General features: G+C 39.0%; 4 protein-coding genes and 1 non-coding gene across 11 annotated transcripts; 2 read left to right on the forward strand and 3 right to left on the reverse strand.

Annotated features, from left to right (window-relative positions):
• Positions 1 to 1,404: 1,404 nt before the first annotated feature.
• ppdpfa (pancreatic progenitor cell differentiation and proliferation factor a) lies at positions 1,405 to 3,763 on the reverse strand. The gene is made up of 5 exons (XM_056423484.1): positions 3,649 to 3,763; positions 2,463 to 2,564; positions 2,187 to 2,264; positions 1,988 to 2,081; positions 1,405 to 1,909 (listed from the first exon to the last, which is right to left on the reverse strand). Exons 2-5 carry the CDS (start codon positions 2,515 to 2,517, stop codon positions 1,723 to 1,725), a joined length of 414 nt encoding a protein of 137 aa, XP_056279459.1. The 5' UTR covers positions 2,518 to 2,564; positions 3,649 to 3,763; the 3' UTR covers positions 1,405 to 1,722.
• A 4,511-nt stretch (positions 3,764 to 8,274) lies between these two features.
• trnae-cuc (transfer RNA glutamic acid (anticodon CUC)) lies at positions 8,275 to 8,346 on the forward strand. Its single transcript has one exon. It is a non-coding gene; the product is annotated as a tRNA-Glu (tRNA).
• Positions 8,347 to 8,703: 357 nt separating this feature from the next.
• On the reverse strand, positions 8,704 to 13,798 carry LOC130199746 (tumor protein D54-like). Its single transcript, XM_056423483.1, has 9 exons — positions 13,560 to 13,798; positions 12,961 to 13,076; positions 12,716 to 12,864; positions 12,400 to 12,447; positions 11,865 to 11,966; positions 10,068 to 10,094; positions 9,379 to 9,414; positions 9,251 to 9,299; positions 8,704 to 9,168 (listed from the first exon to the last, which is right to left on the reverse strand). The coding sequence occupies exons 1-9, from the start codon at positions 13,570 to 13,572 to the stop codon at positions 9,097 to 9,099; spliced, it is 612 nt and encodes a 203-aa protein (XP_056279458.1). The 5' UTR covers positions 13,573 to 13,798; the 3' UTR covers positions 8,704 to 9,096.
• Positions 13,799 to 15,091: 1,293 nt separating this feature from the next.
• dnajc5aa (DnaJ (Hsp40) homolog, subfamily C, member 5aa) lies at positions 15,092 to 21,237 on the reverse strand. Of its 4 annotated transcripts, none has more exons than XM_056423400.1 (5): positions 21,142 to 21,237; positions 18,160 to 18,288; positions 17,849 to 18,062; positions 17,587 to 17,758; positions 15,092 to 17,485 (listed from the first exon to the last, which is right to left on the reverse strand). In XM_056423400.1, the coding sequence occupies exons 2-5, from the start codon at positions 18,267 to 18,269 to the stop codon at positions 17,382 to 17,384; spliced, it is 600 nt and encodes a 199-aa protein (XP_056279375.1). In that variant the 5' UTR covers positions 18,270 to 18,288; positions 21,142 to 21,237; the 3' UTR covers positions 15,092 to 17,381. The 4 variants fall into 4 exon arrangements, with proteins under 4 accessions (XP_056279375.1, XP_056279376.1, XP_056279374.1 ...); XM_056423401.1 differs by lacking the exon at positions 21,142 to 21,237 and adding an exon at positions 20,988 to 21,053; XM_056423399.1 differs by lacking the exon at positions 21,142 to 21,237 and adding an exon at positions 19,148 to 19,259.
• Positions 20,763 to 25,600, forward strand: LOC130199687 (glucose-induced degradation protein 8-B homolog). 4 transcript variants are annotated; one of them, XM_056423394.1, is made up of 6 exons: positions 20,764 to 20,946; positions 21,024 to 21,151; positions 21,265 to 21,461; positions 22,919 to 23,116; positions 23,698 to 23,790; positions 23,947 to 25,600. In XM_056423394.1, the coding sequence occupies exons 1-6, from the start codon at positions 20,879 to 20,881 to the stop codon at positions 24,118 to 24,120; spliced, it is 858 nt and encodes a 285-aa protein (XP_056279369.1). In that variant the 5' UTR covers positions 20,764 to 20,878; the 3' UTR covers positions 24,121 to 25,600. The 4 variants fall into 4 exon arrangements, with proteins under 4 accessions (XP_056279371.1, XP_056279369.1, XP_056279372.1 ...); XM_056423397.1 differs by having other exon boundaries at positions 20,765 to 20,946; positions 23,772 to 23,790; positions 23,947 to 23,979; XM_056423396.1 differs by having other exon boundaries at positions 20,763 to 20,946; positions 23,772 to 24,033.
• The last annotated feature ends 537 nt before the right edge of the window (positions 25,601 to 26,137 follow it).

A 26,137-nucleotide genomic window follows, 5' to 3' on the forward strand; every position in this document is an offset into this window, starting at 1 on the left:
TAGGGTTACCCTAACCCTCTATCAATGGTCTGCTGTGTTCATTGCAACTGTGCTGCTGATTGCACATAAACATGGGGATTGTTCTTTCACTGTGTTGTTTGAACTTTGTACTGAGAAACCTGAAGTGCCCTATGAAGTCATACAGACCTGCAGGATGGGAGCCTTTTGTGTCGGTTACGTGTCACGGGCGTGAGAGTAATTGGTCGGGATCACAGGACATTTTTAGACCCAAGTGCTTCTCTGATACGTCGCCTGAAATAGTGCCGCTTTAGAGGGCGGGAAGGACAGCGTGAACTTTTTAAATGGATAGAAGTCTTAAGACATGAATCCTGGGCTAAATGCCAAATGTTTGTCCCAGTATGCCACTTTAAAAGATCCACAAACTGTCCTGGGATAACGTGAATTTCCTGTTTGAACATATCTTACAACGCTCGGCCTATTCTTAGTTGTCAGTGTACACATTGCGAAATGTTCCCGTATATCACTCCACGGAAAACTGAATTCAGAGAACTATTGATCCTTTTTGTTTGAGTCCACAAGGAAAATAAATGATATGACATTTTTGCAAGAGATTGATTTTACAAGGGATTTGTGGCCCCAGCTTTTGAAATCCGCTTCTGAAGTATTTTGTGAATTAAGTTTTTTTTTGGCACAGTCCAAAAGCTGTCAAGACAACATGTTGCAACACACACAGACGGCAGGGGAACATTATAAGCTCTCTCCTTGCAGCACTAACATGAACAGACTGCTTTCTTTTCTTCACAACAATGTGCTGAGGGGTTCAAAACAAAGTATTTTAAAACAAGGAGGCTACAAGTATGCCATGGCCCTGCTGAGACTCCGCCACTCCTCCTCTCTACCTCCATCTGCCTGATGGATCGTGGAGGTCTCCATCGTGGAATATGCCTACTACCAACTATTCATGCACTCTGTCATATTCATTGAATGTGCTTTAACTCTAAATCTGTCCTTCTGTACACATTACATCTATTGTTCTGTCCATCCTGGAGAGGGATCCTCCTCTGTTGCTCTCCTGAAGGTTTCTTCCCTTTTTTCCCCATGAAGGGTTGTTTGGGAGTTTTTCCTGGTCCGATGTGAGGTTTTGGGACAGGGATGTCTATGTGTACAGATTGTAAAGCACTCCGAGACAAAATTGTAATTTGTGAAAATGGGCTATACAAAAAAAAACTGAAACTGAACAAGTGTAGTATTCATGCTTTTGCAATTGTTCTTTAAAAAACATTAACTTTTACTTCTAGAAAATATTGACCCACATTCAAGCTTGGGTGCAACATTGTCTAAACTGCATTAACAACGGAAATAATCGTTGCTAATCATATCGCAGCTGAACAGATTAGTTTATTGGCTCATGTGTTCCCCGACAGCTCTGCTGAAGAGACAATAGCACGAAAGATGTGAAGTTTATTATAATAAATACACATAACGGCCAGTCTATAAAAGGTTAATAACAGCCGCGTGGGATGAAAAAACACATTGTAACTGTTGTAAGCATTTCTTTTTTTATTATTATTATTATTAACAGTTTAGAGAAGAAAAAAACTTTCCTTTTTTTTAGTTTTTTTTGTCATAATAAAAATATACTATATATGGACAAGAAGGAAAAAGTATCGACTAAAAGGTAACGAACACCATCATCATCATCTCCACCTCGATTGATGGACGACGAGCTGAGGGTGGGGGGTGGTTGTGGGGGGGAGCAGGCTAGGAGGAAGCGGGCGGAGGGTCCGATGTCTCAGACTTTCCAGTGTCACTGCTCACACTGAGTTTTCTAGTGTCACTGCTCACACTGAGTTTTCTAGTGTCACTGCTCACACTGAGTTTTCTGTTCAGAACCATCTCCTTGACGATGCAGGTCACCTGACCGTCGGCCAGTGTGTAGGTACTGTCCCTGCAACAAAGAGAGGTTAGTTATACCCCACAGAACCAACCTTCACTGCACCTCATATTTATATATTCCTACACTCACTTTTGAGTTTCAGATCCATTCTGCATGCCGGCCGGGTTCTGTTTTGCAAAGAAAAATGAAGACCACCAGTGGCCAGAATCTTGCCTGGGAAGTCCTGCGAAGAAGACAATACATTTAGACGGGAGCTCAGTTTGGTGCAGGAGATTTAGCTTTTTGACACTTGTCAAAAGTAAACATTGTCTTCTTTTTTTTTTTATACCTGGGGGATGTGGAATGACCTCTCCTGTGTACTCAGCACTGCCACATGAGCTGTTGCTGGAGTTGGACCCGAGGCGCCCTGGAATAAACAAACAGATAAAGATGCTCGGGTTTAGTGAAATATCTCGTCTATCTGTAGCTTATCAAAGAAAAAAAACAGTCTTCTACAGGGAGAATAGAAATACTGCTGCCAGAATACAGAATGAAAAACAATCAAAGATGCCGTCTTGCCATTCACTGAAACAATATAAATGCATATAAGCTGCATCTCACTCACTTCTATAGTAATCATGGGTGGCGATCAGGGAGCCAGTTGATGGAATTGCTGCCATTTTCTCTGCTTCAGCTGGAAAAACGCTCAAAGATGGAAGATGGAAACCTGCAGACAGGAGGACAACAGATAGTATGCATTATTAGGCTGGACATATAATAAGACTAATGACAATTATGATTACATTTCCTTAGAATGCAAAAAAAAGAGATACTTTTATTGAATAATCATTGCACCTGCATATATTATTTTCATCAAATGATCTTGTTTTAAAATGCAATGCATCCGAGCACCAAAGACCGCCCTGTTCGAACAGACATGAGGGGGGTAAGCCCTTCTGCAATAACAGCATTTAACTCAGGAATCAGGACCCATTTCAGGGAAGCTTTTACAGCAGGCATGCATGCCCTCTGGGCTTCATTCCAGTCCACTGATGAAACAGAAGCAGCTGCTTCACAGAATCCAGTTTCCCGCGACTCAAATAACCAAAGTGTGAGTCCATCGGAGCTCGGACAGCTTGGTGCACGAGCTGTCTGCGTGCGTGACCATGGAAGTTACCAGCAAAAGATTGAGCTCTTGCCACCGAGGGCATCGCTTAGGAGCCGGCAGACGTCCAACTCTATGTTCAAATTACAGGTGGCTCCATCCAATCGTTTCAGTGCCAAAAAAAAGTCCAAGGAATAAACCTAACCTTTTTCCCCAAAATGTATTCAAAGTGCAACACATTGTGTTTAATATTTAAAAATGGGAAAACAATAAAGATTGATTCATTCATTTGTGTATGTATTTTCAGATTTCACAATTAACATGTGTCATAGTCTTAAAAAGGAGAATAGCCTATGTCGGCAGCTTGGAGAACCAGCTGAACTAAAGCTTAACTCCAGGTGCTTTGGGGATTTCATGGACCAAACACGACTTCACAGCCGAGATCAACATGAAGGTCGTTACTCACTAGTAGCTTATCTGCATGTGCTTATACAATATATGCATGTATTTGCCGAGACTCTCAAATATAAAAAAAATCTTAACATCTGTGGATATAACTGGCAGGCAGCTCACTTAAGAATAAAAACAGTCCAGCACATATTACCACATGTGTATTGTGTGATGAAGACGTCGAGATACAAATACGAGATCAAAACATATTTAGAATAGACGTTGTAATGTAACACAGTTAATTACGTGGTCGTACCTTTCGGGTTAAGATGCGGTTGCAAGGTGTGGATGCGGCGAAGTAGAAGAGTTGTTACTGTGGCCCATTTGTGGATTCTCTCTCGGTGTCGACCCCTCACGGTCACTACGCTGCTGCTGTAATGGTCTCGACTGTCGGGAGCAGAGTGCTTTATAGCGGGCTGGCCTCGCGCGGGGCGGGGCAGTAGGGGCGAGATCCCCCTAGCGACGCTGGCACTCAGTGGCACTTGCCGGCACTTGCCAGCAGTTGCCAGCAGTTGCCAGCAGATGCCACTACTAGTCAAAAAGTGCCACTACTAGTCAGCAGATGCCACTACTAGTTAAAAAGTGCCACTACTAGTTAAAAAGTGCCAGCAGACGGAGGGTCGGCCGCAGTGACGAGTCTGCGACGATTTAGTGACAAGCTTCACTGAAGTGCCCGGACAGCGGAAGAAATCACTTTCATGATCACAGAATGGAGGAGCTGCGGTTTAGCTAGATAGATAGATAGCTAAAATAGCTAGATACACAGATGGATGTGTGTGTATATATATATAAAAAAGACACTAATTAATATATATATATATATTAATTAGTGTCTTTTTGTAGACACTTACTGACAATATGCAATAAGATAGTGCTGTACATTACTGCTGTACTATATTTAATATTGTTTTGCTACTACTGGGTCATTCCTAGCATTCAGTGCCATTTAGGTCCCCAACACATTATATCATATATTTTGCATGTAAAAGGTCAAATGCTTATTTTTAAAAGCTTGGTTTTACATGTTTATTCCCCTCTACTATAAAACATCAATGTTATTTTCCCAGGATATTCAAAATGCTAAATAATTACTCTGATTTTAGCACAAGTAGGCCAAATTGCTGTGTCCCAAATCATGTTTGCTCAACTTCTCTAACGGATATAAACAAAGAAATCAAACAAATACAAACAAATTCTACATTTGTGTCACTGTTATGTAACCTTTATTGATATTCATCACAAAATAAAAATAAAATGGTAATTCATTTTATTGATTAAAGTTTTAAAAAGTGTGTGTCCCTGTTTTAATGTCCCCCTGTTACTGTGATTTGAATCCTCTGGACACGCCCTTTACTATGCTACTATTTGTATGACTCAAGAAGAAGGATACATTTTAGGGGAAAATCATCTTCAAGAAGCAGAGTAAGTATGCACTCTTCCTTCAACAATTTTTAATGTTTTTACTAACTTAACTGTTATGTAAAGCATAACATGTCCACCCTGTTATGCTCATTTTTTGTGGAAACTGATCAAAATGTTTACATTTAGAAAAAAGTGAATAAAGCTATCAAATATCTTGACACGCCCTTTACTATGCTACTATTTGTATGACTCAAGAAGAAGGATACATTTTAGGCGGGAAAATCATCTTCAAGAAGCAGAGTAAGTATGCACTCTTCCTTCAACAATTTTTTAATGTTTTTTACTAACTTAACTGTTGCGGTAAAGCATAACATGTCCACCCTGTTATGCTCATTTTTTGTGGAAACTGATCAAAATGTTTACATTTAGAAAAAAATGTGAATAAAGCTATCAAATATCTTTCTCTGATGTCACAAGTGCTAGCTTGATCATCATCAGACATGTAGCAATAGCCAAGTTTAGCATACAATGTCCACCCTGTTACCGTCCACCCTGTTACTATGTTTCACAGTAACAGGGTGGACATACAGTAAGGGGTTGTTAAAAGGCTAGATGATTAACTATTTCCAGCATGTGCTGTTATGTATTGTTTGTTTAATATGCATATATGTTATATATATATATATATATATATATATATTACATTATATATATATATATATATATATTAAATTATATGATATCTAATGGTATGAATGTATTTATCAGGAAATGGCAGCGTTGTCTAATGCAGAAAAGCAGCGACGCTACAGGGCAATGAAAGAAGGAAGCAGTACCTGGATAAAGAGAAGGCAAAGTGGAAGAAAGACAGAGAAGAAGGGGAAAAAAAGAAAGTGTCAGACCTCAGTGAAAGAGAAAGGAGAGAACAGAGAAAGAAGTGGCAAGAAAAGAAGAAAAAGCTTAGGGATAAAGCAAGAGCCAGCGTAATGACCACTCCACCTCGAAGTCGAGACAATGCAGCACAACAAGGGCCCTCAAGGTTAGAATAAAGTTATGGGTTAAATGATTTGCAGATTGTGTGTATCTGGATTTGAATTATCTTACATGATAAAGCAAACCATTTTGTGTTTCAGTGATTGTAAATTGTGACAATAAACTTTTTTTTGTGTTATAGGCAATACGTTGTTGGACGGAACAATGTCAGAAGGGGGAGAAGGAGGCTCCAGAACCAGATTGAAAAACTGGAGGCCACATTGAAGAGAGAAATTAGAAAAATGGACTGTCCGTGCTATGGGCTGAAGGAGGTGAGCTTGGTAGAAGGGCCGATTCAAGAATGCACCAGAGAACCAACCCGGCCTGAGGTCCTCACTAAAGAAGAAATTGGGCAGTGGTGCATCATTAAGTATGATGGTGAACCCTTCCCAGGAATCATCCTGGAGGTGGAAGAAGACCTGAAGATCAAGTGTATGCATAGAAATGGCATTAACAAATTTTACTGGCCCAGTCCACGAGAAGACGTCAGTTGGTACAGAGATGACCAGATTGTATGCCTCATTACAGAGCCGCAACCAATCAATAAGAGGTCTGTCCAGCTGGAAAAGTCTGTTTGGAGTTTCTTAGAGAAGCAACTGGGTTGCTGGCTAATGGAATAGATCGGTTGATGTATAGATGGAGAATGTTGGTACTACATATGTATTAACTGTTGAATATGTTCATGAATATTGTATTGGGTGGACTTTAATGGTTGAAGTTTGGAGTATACGTATTTGTCAGGGCCTGGGGGATGCGGGGCGGGTGGGCTGTTATTGTTAATTATAATAATTCTTGTTAGTATTCTTGGTAAAATGAAATGTAATTAAATAATATATAATATAACATTTTGACACCATTAATTAAATGTAGCCTAATGTTTAAGGATTTATGTTCTTAATTAAATATGTTATTGTATTCACTGATACAAGTCCTCCCTGTTACGTCCCGTTTCTCTTGTGTCCACCCTGTTACCTGTGTTTCTGTGTTTCTTTTTATAATAATTAAATGAAATGAACAAATATGACCCATGTCTTTGTAGTCCTTTGCAGGGAATGATTTGACAAAATTAATTTACTAAAACATGCGGCCACATTCCAATTAAATTATGTTTTATTCTAAAACAAATGGGTTGAACTTACATTGTGCCTCAAAATAGTAGTATTTTTCGAAATAATGCATTTTTAAAAAAATGTTTTGTTAAATTATTTTTGACAGGTTAAGTAAGGAACATTTCAGCTGTTAGATAATTAACATTTATAATGATTGTGTAGTCAAAACACTTTTTCATAGACATGACAATGTCTGTAACAGGGTGGACGTTTTGCCTCGTTTGCATCCGATTATTAGGTCACAATTATTTAAACATAATATCCTGAGCTTGACCAAAACCTTTTTCTTATACTTTAACAAGCCATCATTCAGATTAAATAGAAAAAAACATGGAAAATTATGTTTTTTTATTTTTGATCAACCTAGCTGAAATGGCACCGAATGCTAGGAATGACTCTACTACGTTTCACTTCGTAATCTATTACACTTATATACCATGATATTGTAACGTCTCGGACGTTATGGCACTGATGACACGGAGACGGGACGACGTTATTAATCCTCCCTTTATTGGGCATCCACCAACACAGACAGCGTGTTCCTCTCAGTTTAGCAGGTCGAAAGTCAACAACAACGGTTCCCGTCAACCACCCTTAACTCCCGTTTTCCGACAGGTTAACCCCGCCTCCCCTCTACTCCGCCAATCACAGGCACGCCCCCTCGACCAGCACGCACGGTGCCACACTGTGATTGACAGCCACTTCACAGGGTCGCTACAATATATTACGAAGTGAAACGTAGTAGAAGCAAAACAATATTCAATATAGTACAGCAGTATTGTACAGCAATATCGTATTGCATATTGTAAGTAAGTCTAAAAAAATACATTATCTATGCAAGTCTGTGGCACTTGCCACAGACTTGCCACTGAGGTGCCAGTGAGTTGTCGCTGAGTACTGGCACCGAGCGGCACACTTGACTTGCCACTGAGGTGCCAGTGAGTTGCCATTGAGTTGTCGGTGCCAGTGATTGCACTCGCCCTCTCTCGGGCGGGGACTGTGCGCAGCGCGAGGACACGCACAGTAGTGTTGTTCCGCTCCGTCAGACAAAAGTCCGCAAGAGAGGCTTCAGTTGACCGGCTGAAGACGGACGTGACGCCACGTTACCCGCGGCCGAGAGATGACACGAACTGACACACATTGTTTTGTTAATACGTTTTCGCTTTTATTAGTTGTTGTGCGTTTAACGTCATTCTCCCAGCAACGCTTCAACATGTCTTCTTGTTTTCTTCAGGAGGGACGTTAAGCCAGCGTTAGTAACTTGCACTAACTGTAGTCAAGTAGTCACGTGGTTGTATCTAAGTTAAAAGGGCCTCCAGTGTGTACTCATCACAACTTCCACGGAACAGATGTGATTCTGACTCGCCTGCCTCCGTCTGTCCCTGGTGGTCTAGTGGTTAGGATTCGGCGCTCTCACCGCCGCGGCCCGGGTTCGATTCCCGGTCAGGGAACGAGACTTTTATCGCTTTAAAACTGTTTGATGAGTTGTCTCACTATCTTTATTTTGACATGACAAACGCGTGTCTAAATGACAATAATGACGTCCACTGTGGTCACTTCAGAAATTACACTTTGCATTAAAGTTATGGTCCATAAGGCTTAGGATATTTTCTGGGCTACATAATTGTTCTGGGAGTATGAGCTGATGTATCACTATCCGATTTGGTTTAAATAAAACTGGATAACATACAGTAACAAAGGGCACTTTCATCTAGTTTCCATATCCTAAACAGAAATGTTAATACGTTTGAAGCCTTTAGCGCCACCCAAAGGCTTGAAATGAACATCGCTGACAATAGACCATGATGCACCATTCAATTGACTTTATTTGAAATATCTTTTAGTTCAAAAATACTTCTCGTTTGTGATATTTTGTTTTGTCAATGTCACAATTAATGTCAATGAATGCATATTGTAAATACCAGATGGGTTTACTGCATAATGCGTGTCAGAGTTAATAATTTGCATATTACATTTATCTGACATGCAGAAACATAACATATTAAAAGACTATATTTACATTTAAGTTTTAAATAATTGTCCATTGTAATTGTAATACATCCTACTTGTCATGCTGTATTAATACAATAAATAATAGTGGACAAATTAAGACGAACAAAGGAGAAAAATAACCTAATCTCATAACTTTACAAGGTATGAAACATTATTATTTATGATATGTTTAGAAGGGTCCATCCATCTCATGTGCGTGAGGATCTTCTTTCAAACCCAGAGGTGTCTCCGTTATTTGTGAGACCGCCACCCACCTTGTCCTGCAGGATCCATTCAGGAAAGAGATCAATACTCAATAATATACACAGTAATAACTCTGTGATGGTGTTTCTATAAACTCACTTTCACATTTCCGACCATCTCCTCAAAAGACTTGAATGTAGAGGAATGTCTACGGAGAAACGTAAAGACAAATTACACGGGACATATTTAACAAATTTATATATATAGGAATAGCATTGATGCTTTACCTCATGGATGGCACACTTATGGTGTGGCTCAGGGCGCTTTGTGTCACATTGGAGAGGCAAAAGACGGAAAAAAGTTTTAACATTTAAAGTGACAAGTTAAGCAAAATAACATGATTGAAAAAAATAAAATAAAAAAACTGGCAACATGTATTTATTTACTATTTGAATGTGCACCTTCATTCAACATTTCAGTTTCCACGTCAATGTAAATATGCCATGTTACCTAATGATCTTATTATAATCTGCAGTCCCTGGACAGGTTGAACACATAAACATATAAAAACACAAACCATATAATGTTTATTCCTTTATTTACATACTGTACTTAAGTACAATTTTGAGGTACAACACTTGAGAATTATATCTACTCAACATTGTGAAGGAAAATATTGTACTTGTAATATTACTTTTACTCTACTTTATTTATTTGACATTAGTTCCAGATTCAGATAATTATCATATATCAACAAATGAATTCTAATATATTATTAATTAAATATGAATTATAATTTAGTGATATAATATATTACTCTGAAACTCCATTCTGCACAATGAGTACTTTTGGTATATTAAGTATATTTTGATGGACTTTTATTTGGAAAAGAGTAATTACACTATTATGATACTGTTACACTTATACACACACGAGCAGACAGACACAAACACACAATGAGCTCAGTTCAGTTTACCGTGGTGGGCTCGGAAGAGGCAGAGCTCTGTTGAGATAAAGACAAACACATAGATAACGTCTGTTTTCACACGTATAACAGAAATATTAATACTGCTGATAATGTCCAGATGTATGGATGTGATTGGATAACAATCGCTTACCTTCTCAACTAAAACACAAGACAGAAGGCTTTGAACTTAAAATGATTCTCCACCCAAAACCAGTTCTCATCCCATGTGACCCTTAAGTAATGTTGAGTTGTCATCACATGGAGGTCCAATTTTGAGTATTTTTATTTATTTATTTAATTGTATTTTATGCTACTTCAGAGTGGTTTTATATATAACTTTTTTGTTACTTTATTTATTTTTTCTATTTATTTTTAAAACTTTGGTTTCTGGTAACTTGACTCTTTTTGATTATTCCAAAATATAATCAAATAAATAAACAAATAAATGATGATGATGCATCTTTATAGAATAAGATAGCAGTATATATATATATATATATAAATAATTGGTATATTATATCATACAAATATTATCTCAATGTAAAAAAAGAGATTTCCATGTCTTGTTGTATTATAAAGGAGGTCTACATGCTGTATAAATAATATGAAAGTATCAAAATGCTCAATAAAGAAATACACACGGGCCGTATTCAGATACTGATCCTTTTTAACAAGCCGTCAGTATTTCAGACCAATCGCTATGGATCAGTTTCCCCGCAAGCACACCCTGTTAGCCACAAGCCCCTGGATCAGCTATCGCCAAGTTGAGGCCTTGAAGAGGCCAAGATATGCTCTCGATTTCACATTTAGCACCTATGAGTAATATTACAGATCACTTTTACTTGTAATAAAATATGTCTACAATGTGGCTCTAAGTTGGTTCTAAGTAAAAAGTCTGTAGAGCATGGATGCTTGAAGTAGACAGCTTGAAATTAAATGTATTAGTTTTAAAAAGGACCAAGTTTATGACTTTAAATAATACCCATGAAAAGACCAAAATAAATAATGTGTTAGTCCATCTCTCGATATATTCTAACTTCCCTACTCTGTCTGTGGCACTCAGAAACATGGACGTCAGGCTGGAGTCAATTAAAGTGTGGCTAAGTGCTTTTAATAGGTTTTGGACAACAAAAGAGCACGATGGCACAGAGGAAATATATATATATATATATATATATATATAGGCTGTGGATTTATTGACAACTGAAATATAGTATATATGAAACTTCTAAGATAAATTAAATAGGTATGTGTTTTCTGCGGAAACTAAATCAAAATATGAATGTGGTGATTAAACATCCTATCGTGCTGTTGGCCTTGTCATGCAGTGTCATGTTACACGTTACTACACACTGCTTGACAGTTAGAGGCGGTGACTGTCCCGATATAGACAACTACATTACATTTAACCACTGTTTTAGTTCTTGTTCTGACAAAGTAGATCTAAGAAAGAGATAAACAAATAAAATAAATAGCAATAAAATGTGGAAATATAAGTGCTTTAAAACATTTTTGGCATAAAATTTTTTGAAATACAAAACCTGGTTTTATATTTAGTCTTTGTTAAATGTATTCATTTACCTTCCTGCATTAGCCAACATATGTTCTTACCACCTCATTTGTAGTTTCAACACTATTAACATGCAGTGTTTGGTATTTTTTTATCATGATCGCAAGCCAATTATATTTGCTAATTTTAGCTCGACTCGCATGTAATCTATTTTTTTTACAAATACAATTGTAAAATGATTTAACTTTTTCTATTCAGAAATTCTGAGACAGGAACTGGTCCGACCCTGAGCGTACCTCATCTCCGCCAGTCTCCTGGCCATGGTCATGCCCATATTGGACATCGCAGATGATGTCACCTGGCCTGCATGAGCGAAACTCTCTCGTGTCCTCATATATCTACATGTAAAAAGAAGTAGTGGCAGTCAGGAACAATGGAGGTCAGTAACAACACTGCCAACATGTTACACTTACAGAGAGCACAAAGGTGTGAGCAGAAACTCACAACATAAATTAAACAGTGAACAGGCTCATATACGTCAGTGTCTTTGGTGCATGTGGTTGCAGAAGGCTGCGTACTCTGATTCAAACACTTTAGGCCAGTCCTGCCATTACCTGTTAATACAACTGCTCCTTAAGTCAGCTGTAAGGCTATTAACGGGGCACCAATCCTATTCAACCTGGAAAATCCCATCACTTGTTTCTTAGAAGAGAGTCCTCTTTAATTAACAGGTGAGCACACGGCAAACCATTGGGAGACCCCTGCACCATGAAATGCAGTACACATTATTTTGGTACGGTTTAAAATGCAAATGTGATGACCAACACTCACATGTTGGAGTGGCTGATGTCCTCCAAAGTGGCCGAGGCTATGAGATATCTGAAACAAGAGCACACGCTAACCGATTATTACCCTGACTTAAGATAGAGCGCACGGCAGTCATTATGTGCTTTCCATGGTTATGTAACCATGTCAAAGTAAAAAAAATGCGTAGCAAACGGTCTGCCAGAGGAGACTGGTTGGTGTCTTAAGCCCGGTAAGACGGTAGAGATATGTAGTGGAGCTTTTAACCATTTAACAGCCCTTGCCGAACAATGAAAATGTCAGTCTAAAGAAGCAATGTTTTGGTGGATACTAGTGCACTCACGGGGCAGAGGTCTGGACGTCTTGCCAGCTTTTGGACAGGTTCTGTTTGATGTTACTGAGCGGGCTCGTACCCAGCTGCCTCCTGATGTCTGCTGCATTTTGTTCTCGGACCGAAAGCACCTGCCTCAATGTCTGAATCTCATCCTCTATCTAGAAAAACACAAAACAGCTAAATCAGTATAGACATATAGTATTCAATATATTTACATTTTAGTGATTAATAGCCCAAAAAGAGCTACATATAACCTTCGTGAGTTCAATCCGTAGTTTGCATATGTCCTCCTCTGTCAGATCTGAGTCTGAGGATCCATGTTCTGTTGTCCTGGTGGTGAAGCTTGCGGATGTCGAAGCCACACCATAGCCTTACAAAGCAGATTACATATTTAGATATATAGAAACAATGTAGATGTCACTAATACATATTATACCCTTCGATTACAGTGTGTGGGTGAATACATATGAATGTAAATATTAACTCTTTTTTTTATCCCAAAGAGGCATTGAGAAAATACCAGAGAGGCTAAACAAAATATATAGATGGATCACGCATATACTTGTTCCAGACTTTTTAAATACTACCTACTCTCTTTAAAACGACAGAAATGATACCAGTACTATGAGTAAACGTTGTCATACTTTATATTAGTCTACACACTCGGAGCTGTCCGGAGTGCTGAACTGAGGATAACTAACATCCAACGTTACTTGTTGCACGCGCAGCTGACGTGAGCCAGCGGCGAAAGCAGCACAAACACACGACGTTAACGACACGTTAGCCGACCAAAAACTAGCGATGAAGAATGTAGAGGGACCATGTAAAAAACAACAATGTGAAAAGGTCTTACCGGGTCGGTTCATCGCTGCCTCGCTTTCGTCTCCGGGTTTTTTTGTGGACTTGTTTTTAGCTAGCAGTTGCCCCCGGTGACGTCACCGTCCAATCAGCTCAACTCCGAGTCGAGCAGGAGGCGGTTACAGCCGGATCCCCGAGGCGGTCACCGGGACTGATGTTGTTGTAACCGAGCGTGCTGGGTTCGTGTGTGAGGTGCTTTTACAACATGTTGACAAACGGAGTCGGGAGAACAGACATGTCGTTCAGCCTACGGCTTCCCTCTTTATGTATGTAGCCCCCCCCAGCAAGATCAGTTAATTGTCTTCTCTACGGCAACACCGAAGGGACATATCATCTCCAATACCGAAACACACGAGACAGTCTGTTCCATAGTTGTATACATACAGGACTGTTCTGAGACAGTCCTGTAAGTGGGACGGTCAGCCATGGCGCATTGTAAAACATGCTAGGCATTCAAATGCATAAATATATAATTAGATTACAAATTTGCGGAATGGCACATTACAGGATAATTGTTTATATCACTTGTTTTAATTTTTTTCTGTCTTTAGTGTGCATTTTAACCCTTTGCTGCTGTAATCATGTACATTTCTGGAGTCAGAATCTTACTTTATAGGAGGTAAGATAACATGATTGAAAGAAAGGAGGTATTATCAACCACATTTACTTAAAGTATCAAACATGAATTTATGCTACATACTGTATATTAATAGCCAGTATATTATTATATTATGTATATTCGCCTATATATCATGTTACAGACATAATGACGTGTCACTGTTATAGTACACTATGAGGGATTATTGTAATTGAAGGCAGAACACATTTTAACTTGAAGTGTTTAACTGTGCTTTATATAGTGTTGAGTAGTTTAATCTATAACACTATTTTGTATTTCGTAAGATAATGGTATGCATCGAAACTATTAATCTGTTGAGTAACTACTAATTACAATATTTGCCTCTGCAAGTAGAAGTGTAGAGTAGCATCAAATTGAAATACTCAAGTAAAGTACAACACCATAAAACTTTACTTAAGTAAAATACTTAAATGGGTTGACAATTAGAAATGTTTGTATTGTGATGAAAATTCTTATTTATAACAGCGTTCCATAATGAATTGTCTATCTACTGGCACAAAATACCACTACAATGCAGTGAGTGAAAAGTCTCCTCTTGAAGCAAGTGAACAAAAAGTAGATTTGTTTTATCCCGTTACATTATCATCATGTTACACTGAGATAAACTACAAACGGCAGCAAATCAAGACAGCATGTGGATGCATATTTAATATCAATAGTGTTGTAACCTCTGAATTTGGTTTAGTTACATTTTGCAAATTATATTTAAAATTAAAATGAATGCAGAAAAATTCTATTAAACAATATATATTATTATTGAGAAAAATACAAGATTTTCTTCTGCAATATACATTCATTAATTCTTTTAATTCCTGTTTTTGGGGCTAAACATTAGTAATTATACAAACCTTCTCCAAACGATACAAAAAACTGAGGGTCACAAATCAAAATGTTCAGGAACATTTATTCAACGACAGCAAATCAGATCAATGACCACTTGTTTTCTTCCAGACACACAGTTACCATGCTACAACATAAACGTTAAGGTTTATACTTTATATGGGCGAAGTGTATCTACAAACGATCTTAACCATTAAACCATTCCTTGCTAAATTGAATGGTTACATTACAACACCGTACCAGTTAAAATGATAGCCATCATCAAGTATGAAATAAAAAAAATGCATCATATAACCATTTCACTATAATTACACTATATATACTATGTTGTCTTTTTGTAGAGTCATTTCCTGATCATTGATCCATATAGTTATTTTCAAACACACAGTGCATTCAACTTAGAACATTTACAGTAGCATTTTTCAGTATCTCTATGAAAAAAGCCATGACAGGAACATCTATGTTTCATCAAGGGTTACAGGAAACATCATACAAGAGGTCAACATCCATACCGTTAATAGCAGAGGGTGGGCAACAGGAGCTCACCTAATGTAAACCATTGAAACACATTATTAGCATTTATGAAACTGACAAATGTGGCGAAGATGTTCATGGCAATTCATGGCAATTTGCGAATCTGTGACAATGTATGCAAATTCAGTAGTATGAAAAACCTAGTCATTTTACTTGGAGCTGCCTGTAGCAGATAGCTCACAGATGATATGCCTGACGAGCTTTTTACTCTACATGGATTCAAAAAAGTCAACAATGATAAACGATTACAGCATCGGACAATATGTCATCAGACTTCAGTTTAAAGCACAAGGACTACAAACATGAAGTAAGTCATATTATTCACTACGTAAAGTTTTCGTCATGTGGATGTTCTTTCGTCAGCTTTTATTTCCCAGAGTGCAACATGTTTTTTTTCCACAGCACAATAACAACTTAACATATTCAAGACAGCTCAGAGTTAAAAACATGTCACCCGCTGAACAAGCTACGGATAGAGTACAGCTCTCATCAGAGCCGACTGGTTTACTTGGAGTTTCTTGGCTTCACATACCGCAAGATCAATAAGTGAACAGAAATAATGGAAATGATTAGATGAAATCAATATCCTTCAGTCTCAATTAGTTTTGATGTCCCTTTGTTATAAAACAAAAAAGAGCAGCAAGACATCATTTCACCAAAATAACTTCGATGGTTACCTTTAATTTTGGATAAATGAAATTTAACATTTAGTTGAACAACTACGTGATTAAAATGTTAATTATCTGGATTTTTTGTATGAGATTTCTTTAAAAAACAGGCTTCTAATTTCTGAATCCAATCTCAAATGTAAAAAAAAAAAAATCAAACAAAATTGTGTTGGTTTGGTTGAGAACAATAGATCAACATACGATAACTAATCCACCTGGGCTGAACAATGCCATAAATAGATGCTATTGTGCAATGAAAGACATTTTGACCCACCATAAAGATTACCATGACAATAACGGTCATGGCGACCTGTTCAGTGCTGCAGGAAATACAGGAATGTAGTCTCCATCTTGCAAAGACAAGCGGAAATAAAGCTGAGGCAAAGGAATGGAAAGCCAATACTAATTAACAAGAATGTTCCACCAGTAGGCATTTATGAAACAAATGTCTGCAAATAAAGCTCTGTGCCGTAACAACCTCATGATTCAGAATGAAAACTCTCATTGGAGCACACTACAGACAAACAAACACAGCGCCAAAGATGAACTGCAGGTTTGACAAGGGCAGGTGACAACAGTACGGATTGCAAATGAGAAGTGAAAACTGCACTAATGTTTGACAACTCGCCTCTCGAGGGTTTAATCAAACAAACACATCTCTCTAAGCTCCTCCCTGAACCATGGCTCTCCTTTCCTTCAGCAGAAAATATCACGTAAACTTCACCCCTCCGCCTCCCCCGTGAGAACTGTACTTATTTGAATACATTGCACGTACACCTACATTATAGAGTCTTGCAAAGTATAAATGTCAAAGAAAATCTGGAGACCATGTTTAATAAACAGTGCATGCTACACCATGATGCAAAGTATGAGAGAGGGAAAGTGGGGTAGGCGACGACCTGTGCGGTTAAAGGCCAAGAAATACAAAGGGGAGAATAAGTTGTGGACCAATCAGGGAGGGGTGTAAGGAATGTGACTTCATTAGTTCCTTTCATGGGCCATGCTTACTAGTCCCTCTCCTCCGCATTGGCTCTCTTTCTGAAGTGGAAAGATAGATTGCCTCTTTCTTACATCTCACTGTGGTGGAGCAGGGAAGCAGGCAGGACCGCAGGCCAGGATTGACGGGAAATGAGGTTTAGTTGAAGCCGGTGTCGGTGCGATAAGAGTGGTGCCCATCTGATGTTAACTGGGTTGTCTCCGTTGCTGATGGTTGCAGCATTATAGGGTCACCACCAGCCTCTGCTTGACAAACAGAAAACATTTTCAGCCTCCTCCACTCCTCCTGTAACCCTCTCAATAAATTCAAAAGGGGAGAGGCAACACAGGTGAGTCAGTCTCACCCCTCTCATCAGATTGCAGCTGAGCCTCCAGGTCCTCAGGGGACACGTAAAACTCCTGTTGCTGGCCCTCCCTAGGTCGTGGTTTACACTTGCCACAGCAGCAGTTACAGCAGCAGCATATGCAGCAGCAGAAGTAGCAGCCAGTGGCCAGACCACAGAATACAAACAGAGCCTGAGGGGAAGCAACGGAGAATTTGAAGCATCAATGTGTGAGCAAGTAAAAAAATAAATCACGGAGCAAAGAGTGAGAACCCAGTCTTACCTTTGCCCACCAGCTTGAAAGGACAAAGTAAGTGTTGACATTCTCCTCTCCGAACTGCTCAGCCACATATAGTCCCAGAGAACCATATTTGTCATAGATGTTACGCTTTGTGGGGTCATTCAGAATCGAATGAGCGCTGTTTATCTCCTTGAACTTATCGGCGGCCTCTGGATTGTCAGGATTCTTGTCAGGGTGGAACTTCAACGCCAGTTTCCTGGGCAGAAAATTGGGGGAAAAGACAATGAAATACAAATGCAATCACCGTACCCATGTGGTAATTATGTGAGGGAAGTCGCAGAGGGATGACTCACCTGTAAGATCTCTTGATATCATCTGCCGTAGCCACCTTCTCAACTCCCAGGACAAGGTAGAGAGACTCACCGGCGGTGGACAGAGAGCGCTGCCTCTGATTCTCAGCCATGATGCCTCACGTCCACAGGCTGGGCACACAAGCAGAACACATTGATTGGGCTGCAAGTCACCGCCAGGCCTGCTTTGTTAAGATAACCTGTTTATCATGATATACATCTGTTTAAAAAAAACATCAGACCTTAAAACTACAGTTAGGCCTGTGTGACTTCAGGCAACAGCTGGTCCAATGCTGCCATTAACTGATCTGCAAAAGCTATGTGTGGAAGGATGCAGCTCTTTTTGAAATATAGGCGGAATAGGTGAAAGAGCCATGAAGGCAACACGCTAGATTAATTATATTTCCCTGTAATATTTACATTTTCACATTTTGAAGTTAAATTTTTACATGGCTATACTGTAACACTGTGGCGTCTTGGCAGGACCACTGACTGCTTCTGCTGCTTCAAGTAAATCAGTAACTGACATCCACCAAGCCAACCACGATGCAATAGAAAAAGATTTAGCAAGCAGCTGGAATTTAAAATATATAAATAGGCCAACGCCATTCCTGCGAATATCGCTGCTTCCAAATGGGTGTCATCGTGATACAAATGAATAGCCACTAGTATATGTGAAGCCCTGCACAGATTATTTCAACATTATTTCGCCACAAGCTTTCCCCTCTGATAAAGCGTGTCAAATTCCCTTTTCGCATCCCGATTTCAATTGTCTATAAAGAGGATTAGACTGAGAATACAATGATGGGAGCATAATCTCTGCAAGCATCACCACCAGCACCGCTACAGTGTAGTGCGCAGCATCCATGTTGGTTTGCTTCCTGGCCTGTGCTTGATGCACGCCAGGGATGAATCGTCAGCAGTAATTTTCAAGGGCAAGGGGCAGTCTCTCGCGGGCAAATAAATGATCAAATGCACCTTTCGGGCTCACCTTAAAGTCGGCTCTGATGCGCTGCAACACTAACGATCCCAGCAGGTTATATTATTTCGACAGTGTAGCGTCACTATGGCTGCATCTCGCACATAACCGAACCCTCTCTGGCTCCCACTACACAATCATGGGCAGCTGCAGCAGTACGTAGGCTCCGCCCCCCAACCCCCTCAACACCCCATGGCGACCCGACGTGCGCGTGCGCAACCGATTTGGATGAGGACGCTGGATGCAAAGGCGTGCAGATACCGCATCTGTCAACCCGAATGTTGCTTAGACCCATCAAATAAACTGGAATAGTATTTCAATCGTGACATTGAGACCACTTAACATTGACTGAATAGTCTTCAAGCAAAAGTGTTTGTTTTTTTTCTTCACATTTAGGATGACAAATGTGCCATTACAGCAACAATAAAACACAACATTAGACCAGGGGACATGTAAGGGGAGTCTGACAATCATCATGCAAAGTAGGACATGTACAGTGCCAGCTATTAATACTAAACAATGTTAAGCAGACGATTAGCGCAGGAAGTTAAAACATGACAACATAAAATCACATGACATTTCAGAGGAAGCGCATGTCTGACAAACAGACAGAGAGGAATGTTTGCAGGGACAGTGGTGGCAGGCCTGGTTGCTTGCTCTTGGAACTTGGAGTTGGGGCCATAGCCCTATTTGCCCAGTTGGTTAATTTAGCTTTGCCCACACATGTTCAACTCAGTTGAGATCTGGTGACTATGTGATCCATGGCATTCAATTCACACCAAATGTATCCTCACCAAACCTTTCAGTCCACCTTTAGTGCATTGAAGCATCTGTATTTGTTTATCAGTTTGGGTTCGGTGCAATGGGTCTTTGGTTGTCTTGTGTTGTGTTTGTAGGTTGTGAATGTTACTGTGTAAATAATACATACTTCTTCAAATCAAGACGTGTTCGTAACCATACATTTCAAATACTATCTGTGTCCCTATTATCAAGTTTCCAACCCCATCTGGGTGTCCCATTTCACATATCTCCATTATGTTTTACAATTGTTATATTTTAACTGTTTGACTGTTGTGTTTCTATTATTTATTTTGTTAAAGAAGGCTATACATATATATATAGTGTGGTGGAAAACTTAGATATTTTGCATTAGTAAAACAAAGTAAGTCAACATCCTGCATTCATACTCTCATTCAAGTAAAATTACACAAGTATGAGCATAACAATATTTTAAGAATGACTCATTTCAGAATAACATAACAATAATTTTAAATATCTATATTTAACGATTTATTTTAAGACATATTAGATTTGACCATCAGCTGCACTGACTGTTCCTCGGCAACGGTGACGTCACTGTCTTCACCAATCGCCGAGCTCGCGGGGCTGACGATCCTATCGCGAGATTTATCAGATTAGCTCGGTTAGTTAGCTAGCCACGAAAATCTTGACTGTGTACTCTGCGTTTTACCCTTTTCTTCTTAAAAGCACTGAGAGGACATTCCGCGTTTCTGTTGGGATTAGTGTCTCCTCGCGCCTGTACGAACGGATAATCGCCGGACCTCGTGTTTGCACGGTGAGTCGTGTGAACGCAGTCTGCTAACTAGCCACCAGGGCTGTTACCCAAGAGGAAGCACTGGGTTTGTTTTGAAAGCCTCGGAGAATCTACACATTGTTTTTTAGTTTGCTTTTTTTAAGCGCGTGCATATCGTGTCTGTTGTTTTTGTTATTAAATTAGCATCAATGTCAGTGTTGCATTTGTGTTCAACCCTACATATCTGTTTCTGCACGGGTGAAACGCGACTGTTCGTGTAGGTGCAAACTGTGACCAAGCCGTGTCAGTCTTGCTCACGTTTCACTGTATTTCAATGGATTTTCGTATTTCCAGAATCCCAACGATGAGTTATGCTGAAAAGCCAGAAGACATCACAAAAGAAGAGTGGATGGACAAACTAAACAATGTTCACATACAGAGGGCGGATATGAATCGGCTCATTATGAATTACCTGGTGACAGGTGAGGCATGGAGCTCGACGACCGTGACTGCTTTTTAATGCGCACCAAAGACGTCATGCAAAGCTATACTTAATGCCTTTGCCTCTGTCTGTATCTGTTTCTCATGTTTCCAGAGGGTTTCAAAGAAGCTGCAGAGAAGTTTCGGATGGAGTCTGGGATCGAGCCAAGCGTGGACCTGGACTCTTTGGATGAAAGGATAAAGATTAGAGAGATGATCCTGAAGGGACAGATACAGGAAGCTATTGCACTCATCAACAGCCTACACCCAGAGCTCCTGGACAACAATCGATACTTATATTTTCATCTGCAGGTACAGTTGCAAAGAGTTTTGTAATAATCACCTGGGGCCGGTATTTCAAAATGATCCACCAGGACTAATCCTCCTGGATTGGATTAAATCCTGATCAAATCCCCAAAATGAGTATTTCAAAGCAAATCTGATCCTGAAGATTCAGATTCGGATTTGGTAATCCAATCCTGCCTTTTATCCGGATTAAACACTGCTGTTGAGTATTTCAAAACTTTGGTGGGAAATCTGGATCAGTTTGATCCTAAAAATCAGGATTATCCTGATCCCACCTCAGAGGTGGATTTGAGGGAGATTACATGAAAAGGTTGGACCAGCCGAAGTGTAACTGCTCCCAAAGTTCATTGTTTGATACACATATAGCTAGACTGCTGTTTGATCAATGTTTATTTTCTTTGCACGTTCCTTTCTTTTTCAGAAAACACAGTGAAAAATTGAAGTAAAAAAAATACAACGTATTCGTTGAAAATCAGTCAAATGTATTTATTAACATGCATTCAGCACACACACTTAATGTTCATAGCCAAAGCTTAAACGGTTACGGCATTTTGAGCAGCTCTGTGTTAACTGTCTGTCTTCTCTTTCCACAAACATCTATAAAGAAAACGCAAATTAAGGTTTTATCTCTTTTGTTGACAACTGTTTCCTAAAAATGCAACTTAATTGAGTTTATTTTGTATAGCCCATTATCACAAATTACACATTTGCCTCAGAGGGCTTTACAAACTGCACACATATACATCCCTGTCCTCACATCGGAGATATGTACAACACATTTTAAAATCTACACCCAATGCATTGCGAGTAAATGCATTAAAATGTGGAGCGCGACGTACAGACGCTAGCCTCTTTACTAGCTTGTTAGCTCCTTAACACAGAAGTCAATGGAGCAGCGTTAGCTCGCGTTAGCGCAAACTCGGCTTTATTTGACTTCGCCAAGCTATTCTTTCAACTTTGTACGGATTTACGGAATTTGTTAACTCAAGATAGTGATTGCCTTTCATCTCGTTTTAGGACGCATCAACACTGACCAATATTATACTTAGATTTAGAGACAACAGTAGTGCCAGCTTCTACTTTTTTCCGTAAAATGTTCGCTCCGTTTCCGGTTTCCTGTCAGATCCAGGGGGCGGGGACGGATTTGGAAATCCCAATCTGCCGGTATCAGGATCGCTCTGATCCAATCCCGCAACATTTTGAAATACCGGGATGGATCAGGTTGATCCGTGGCTAAGGAAAGGGGGATTTGGTTATCCGGATCATTCTGATCTGGATTACAAGTTTTGAAATACCGGCCCCTGTAGTTCAGATTTTAGGCTGTGCCTCCTGTAAAGTAGGCGGTACCAAGTTATGTAGGTCATGCGTCTTCTCAAGTAAAATCAGAAAATAATTTGATATTGTATAAAGCTTGAACTTCAACATTCACCACTTGTGCTTTGTTTTGGTTTCCTCTCTTGCAGCAGCAACATTTGATTGAGTTAATCAGGCTAAGGGAGACTGAGTCAGCGCTGGAGTTTGCCCAGACGCAGCTGGCTGAGCAGGGAGAGGAGAGCCGTGACTGTCTGACAGAAATGGAGAGAACACTCGCCCTTCTGGCCTTTGACACCCCAGAAGAGTCGCCCTTTGGAGACCTGCTCAACATGATGCAGCGGCAAAAGGTAGGCACGTTTTTCACCCGAGTTCGTAGCTGGTTAATCGGACTGAATTGTTATTTCGTTTGATTTTCATTATTTCAACTCATTTGAATGGCGGAAAGAAAATCATGATGTGCACAACAATTTCTAAGACGCTTTCACGCGCAAAGTTTGAGTTTGAAAAAACAAAGTCAACATTATTGTCTTCATCCCTGAGTAGTACACAACACAATGCCTCTTGTTATGTCCTGTTTGTATCTGAGGTCACATGTCTTTTAGTTGTGCTCCGCTTTGTGTTCACACCAAGTGTTTACCAACAAACCAAAAGCTGTCGGCATTCGGAAACTCGTTGATTGGACAGTTTTGGCGACTTGACTTCCTGCATCACCAAGTGACAGGAGCCCACGTGAGAGACCTGCAGAACAGAAGCGTCTTGTAGAGCAACATAACGACGGGTGTTATGTGTTGTCATTTACTTAACAGTCTGCCAAATATACAGATTAGGATACAAGCACAACATACTGCTGTTATGCATACACGTTTCCATGTTTAATAATTGAGTTACTTAAATACCTACATTGCTTAAACAGTTTCCTTGTTTATAGAATCGCAACAGTTCACAATCAGCAAATGGATTTAATAGTTCTTTAACTTTTGAATTGATGCCAAATGTCACCAGAGTTCGATTTCCCGAACAGGCAAGCGTATACGATTTATTACTTCTGTTAATTGTGAAAGGATTGTAATTTATTCCATTCTACTGAATTCTCTCGCATTGCATGTAAGCTTTAAGGCAATTTAGCAAGAAATGTGTATTATTTAATTTTGACTGAACCAAATCTCTGGATGCACAGGTGTGGAGTGAGGTGAACCAAGCTGTGCTGGACTATGAAAACAGGGAGTCAACGCCCAAACTGGCTAAACTCCTGAAGTTACTGCTGTGGGCTCAGAATGAGCTGGACCAGAAGAAGGTGAAATATCCCAAAATGACGGACCTGAGCTCCGGCACCATCGAGGACCCCAAGTGAACATAACGGACAAGAACAACCACCTTCCACGTCCCCTTAATTTATGATCAGTCAGTGACTGTGTGACAACCAGGTAACATACATGTATAAACAAATGCTACATTGTTTTTTTTCTTCATGTTTCATTCATGAGAGATAAAAACGTAACTTTTTGTGCAAACTGTAAATTGCTGTATTTGCAAATTTACGGAAATTATATAAGTACTGATCCTGGAATTTTAGATCTTGGAGAAGACAAAATAAAAATTGCTGTTTTACATTTTATCTTTCTAAAGCCGACAGTATTATTCAGTGTAACCCCTCCCACTAAGACTTCATTTTAAGAGAGCGAGAGAATAAAATTAAGAAGTTAAATACTTTGGTGTGTGTAGCCAAATTAAAGGCTCCCCAGAGAGAGAGGTGGGGCAAACCGGTTTAAGTTTTGAAAAAGCAGATGTGGTCAATGTCTCAATGCAAGAGTCTAGATGGTTTAAAATTAGAACTAAGTTCAAAATTGAAATCTCGTACACAAAATGTGAGTATTTTTCAATTTAAATTTAAAGATGTGCAAATTAATGTAATATAATTTTTATTATTATAATATTTTATGATTTATGTCACAATGCAAGAGTCTAGATAGTTTCAAATCAGAACTAAGTTTGAAATTTCGTACACAAAATGTGAGTATTTTTAAATTTAAATAGAAAGATGCGCAAATTAATGTAATAAAGTTTTATTATTATAATATTTTAGGATTTCTTTTACCATATGTCTATAGGATGAACTGCCTTGCAAAACGATAATGTGTGTGTGAGAGGGTGGTAACCGTCCTGAATGACGGTTGAAATTACTGAGTTTTAGCGCCCTCGGCCTTTTCTGAGCCGACAGCGTGCAACATGGTCCAGATGAAAGCGTTTGTTTGGTTTCATGTTACAAGAGATTAAAATAATGTTCACATTGATGGAGGATTTATATATAGCTTGAGAGGGAGGCTCCGATCAAGAGATGCTAATGAGTGACGGTGCCAATAACCACTTAGTAGGATGAAACTTCTCATTCTCCATTCACACTGAAACTGATACTTTTTTAAAAATGTGCTTTGTTTTAAATAATTAATGAGCAATGCATTGGCATTTTTAATCTGAACAGGCATTTTGAAAAAGTCGCAGAACTTGTCATTAATTTTGCCACTTTTAAAGCTGTTAATATTTTTCACTTTGACTGCAAGTAAATGTATTTTTTCTTTTCAATGGGGCAATGCACTTGTTGATTTTATTTGATTGTTTTTAATATATGTGTATATATATATATATTAATAACAAACTTGCTGCTAGTTGTCAGTCCTTCATTTATTTAAAGGTTGTATTGTCTTTATTGTCTTTGTATTGGCTTTGACAAATACTGAGATGCAGAGAGCCCACATCCCTTTTATTATCCCCTAACATTTTTAAGATCAGATTTGCAATTATTAAAATAAACAAAACTTTTGTGAAACATACAAGAGCTGTTTTTCCATTTTCTGAGTTGGGTAAAAACATTGAAGCGTATACGTTTGTATAAAAGCATTGGTTGAAAGTAACCAAGCACATTTCTTCAAATATTGTCCTAAAGTACAATTTGTATAATACTTTATTTGGGGTTTTCCATTTTATTCGACTTCATACTTCTAGTCCACTACATTTGAGGGAAATCTGCTTTTTTGCTTGACTACATTTACCATTTAGTTATTAATTACAACGCAGATACAGATTATTTATAGAAAATCTAAATCAACTATTACATTATGATGTATTATTGTAGATTAAGCTACCCAGAATTGTATGAAGTAATTCAAATTAAACCAATCCTTAAAAGCTGCATCATTAATGATGCTTACACATTCTTGCAACAACAGTTATACCCACTTACTTTAATATATATTGTTCTGAAATTGGCATAATGAGTACTTTTGGTACGTCAAGTATATTTTGGGTGCGCGGCTTATATTTGTACCAAAGTATTTGCACAATACAATCATGTAAAAGATCTGACAACTTAA

The sequence above is a fragment of the Pseudoliparis swirei genome, chromosome 9 (genome assembly GCF_029220125.1).
Source record: "Pseudoliparis swirei isolate HS2019 ecotype Mariana Trench chromosome 9, NWPU_hadal_v1, whole genome shotgun sequence".
Lineage (NCBI taxonomy): Eukaryota > Metazoa > Chordata > Actinopteri > Perciformes > Liparidae > Pseudoliparis > Pseudoliparis swirei.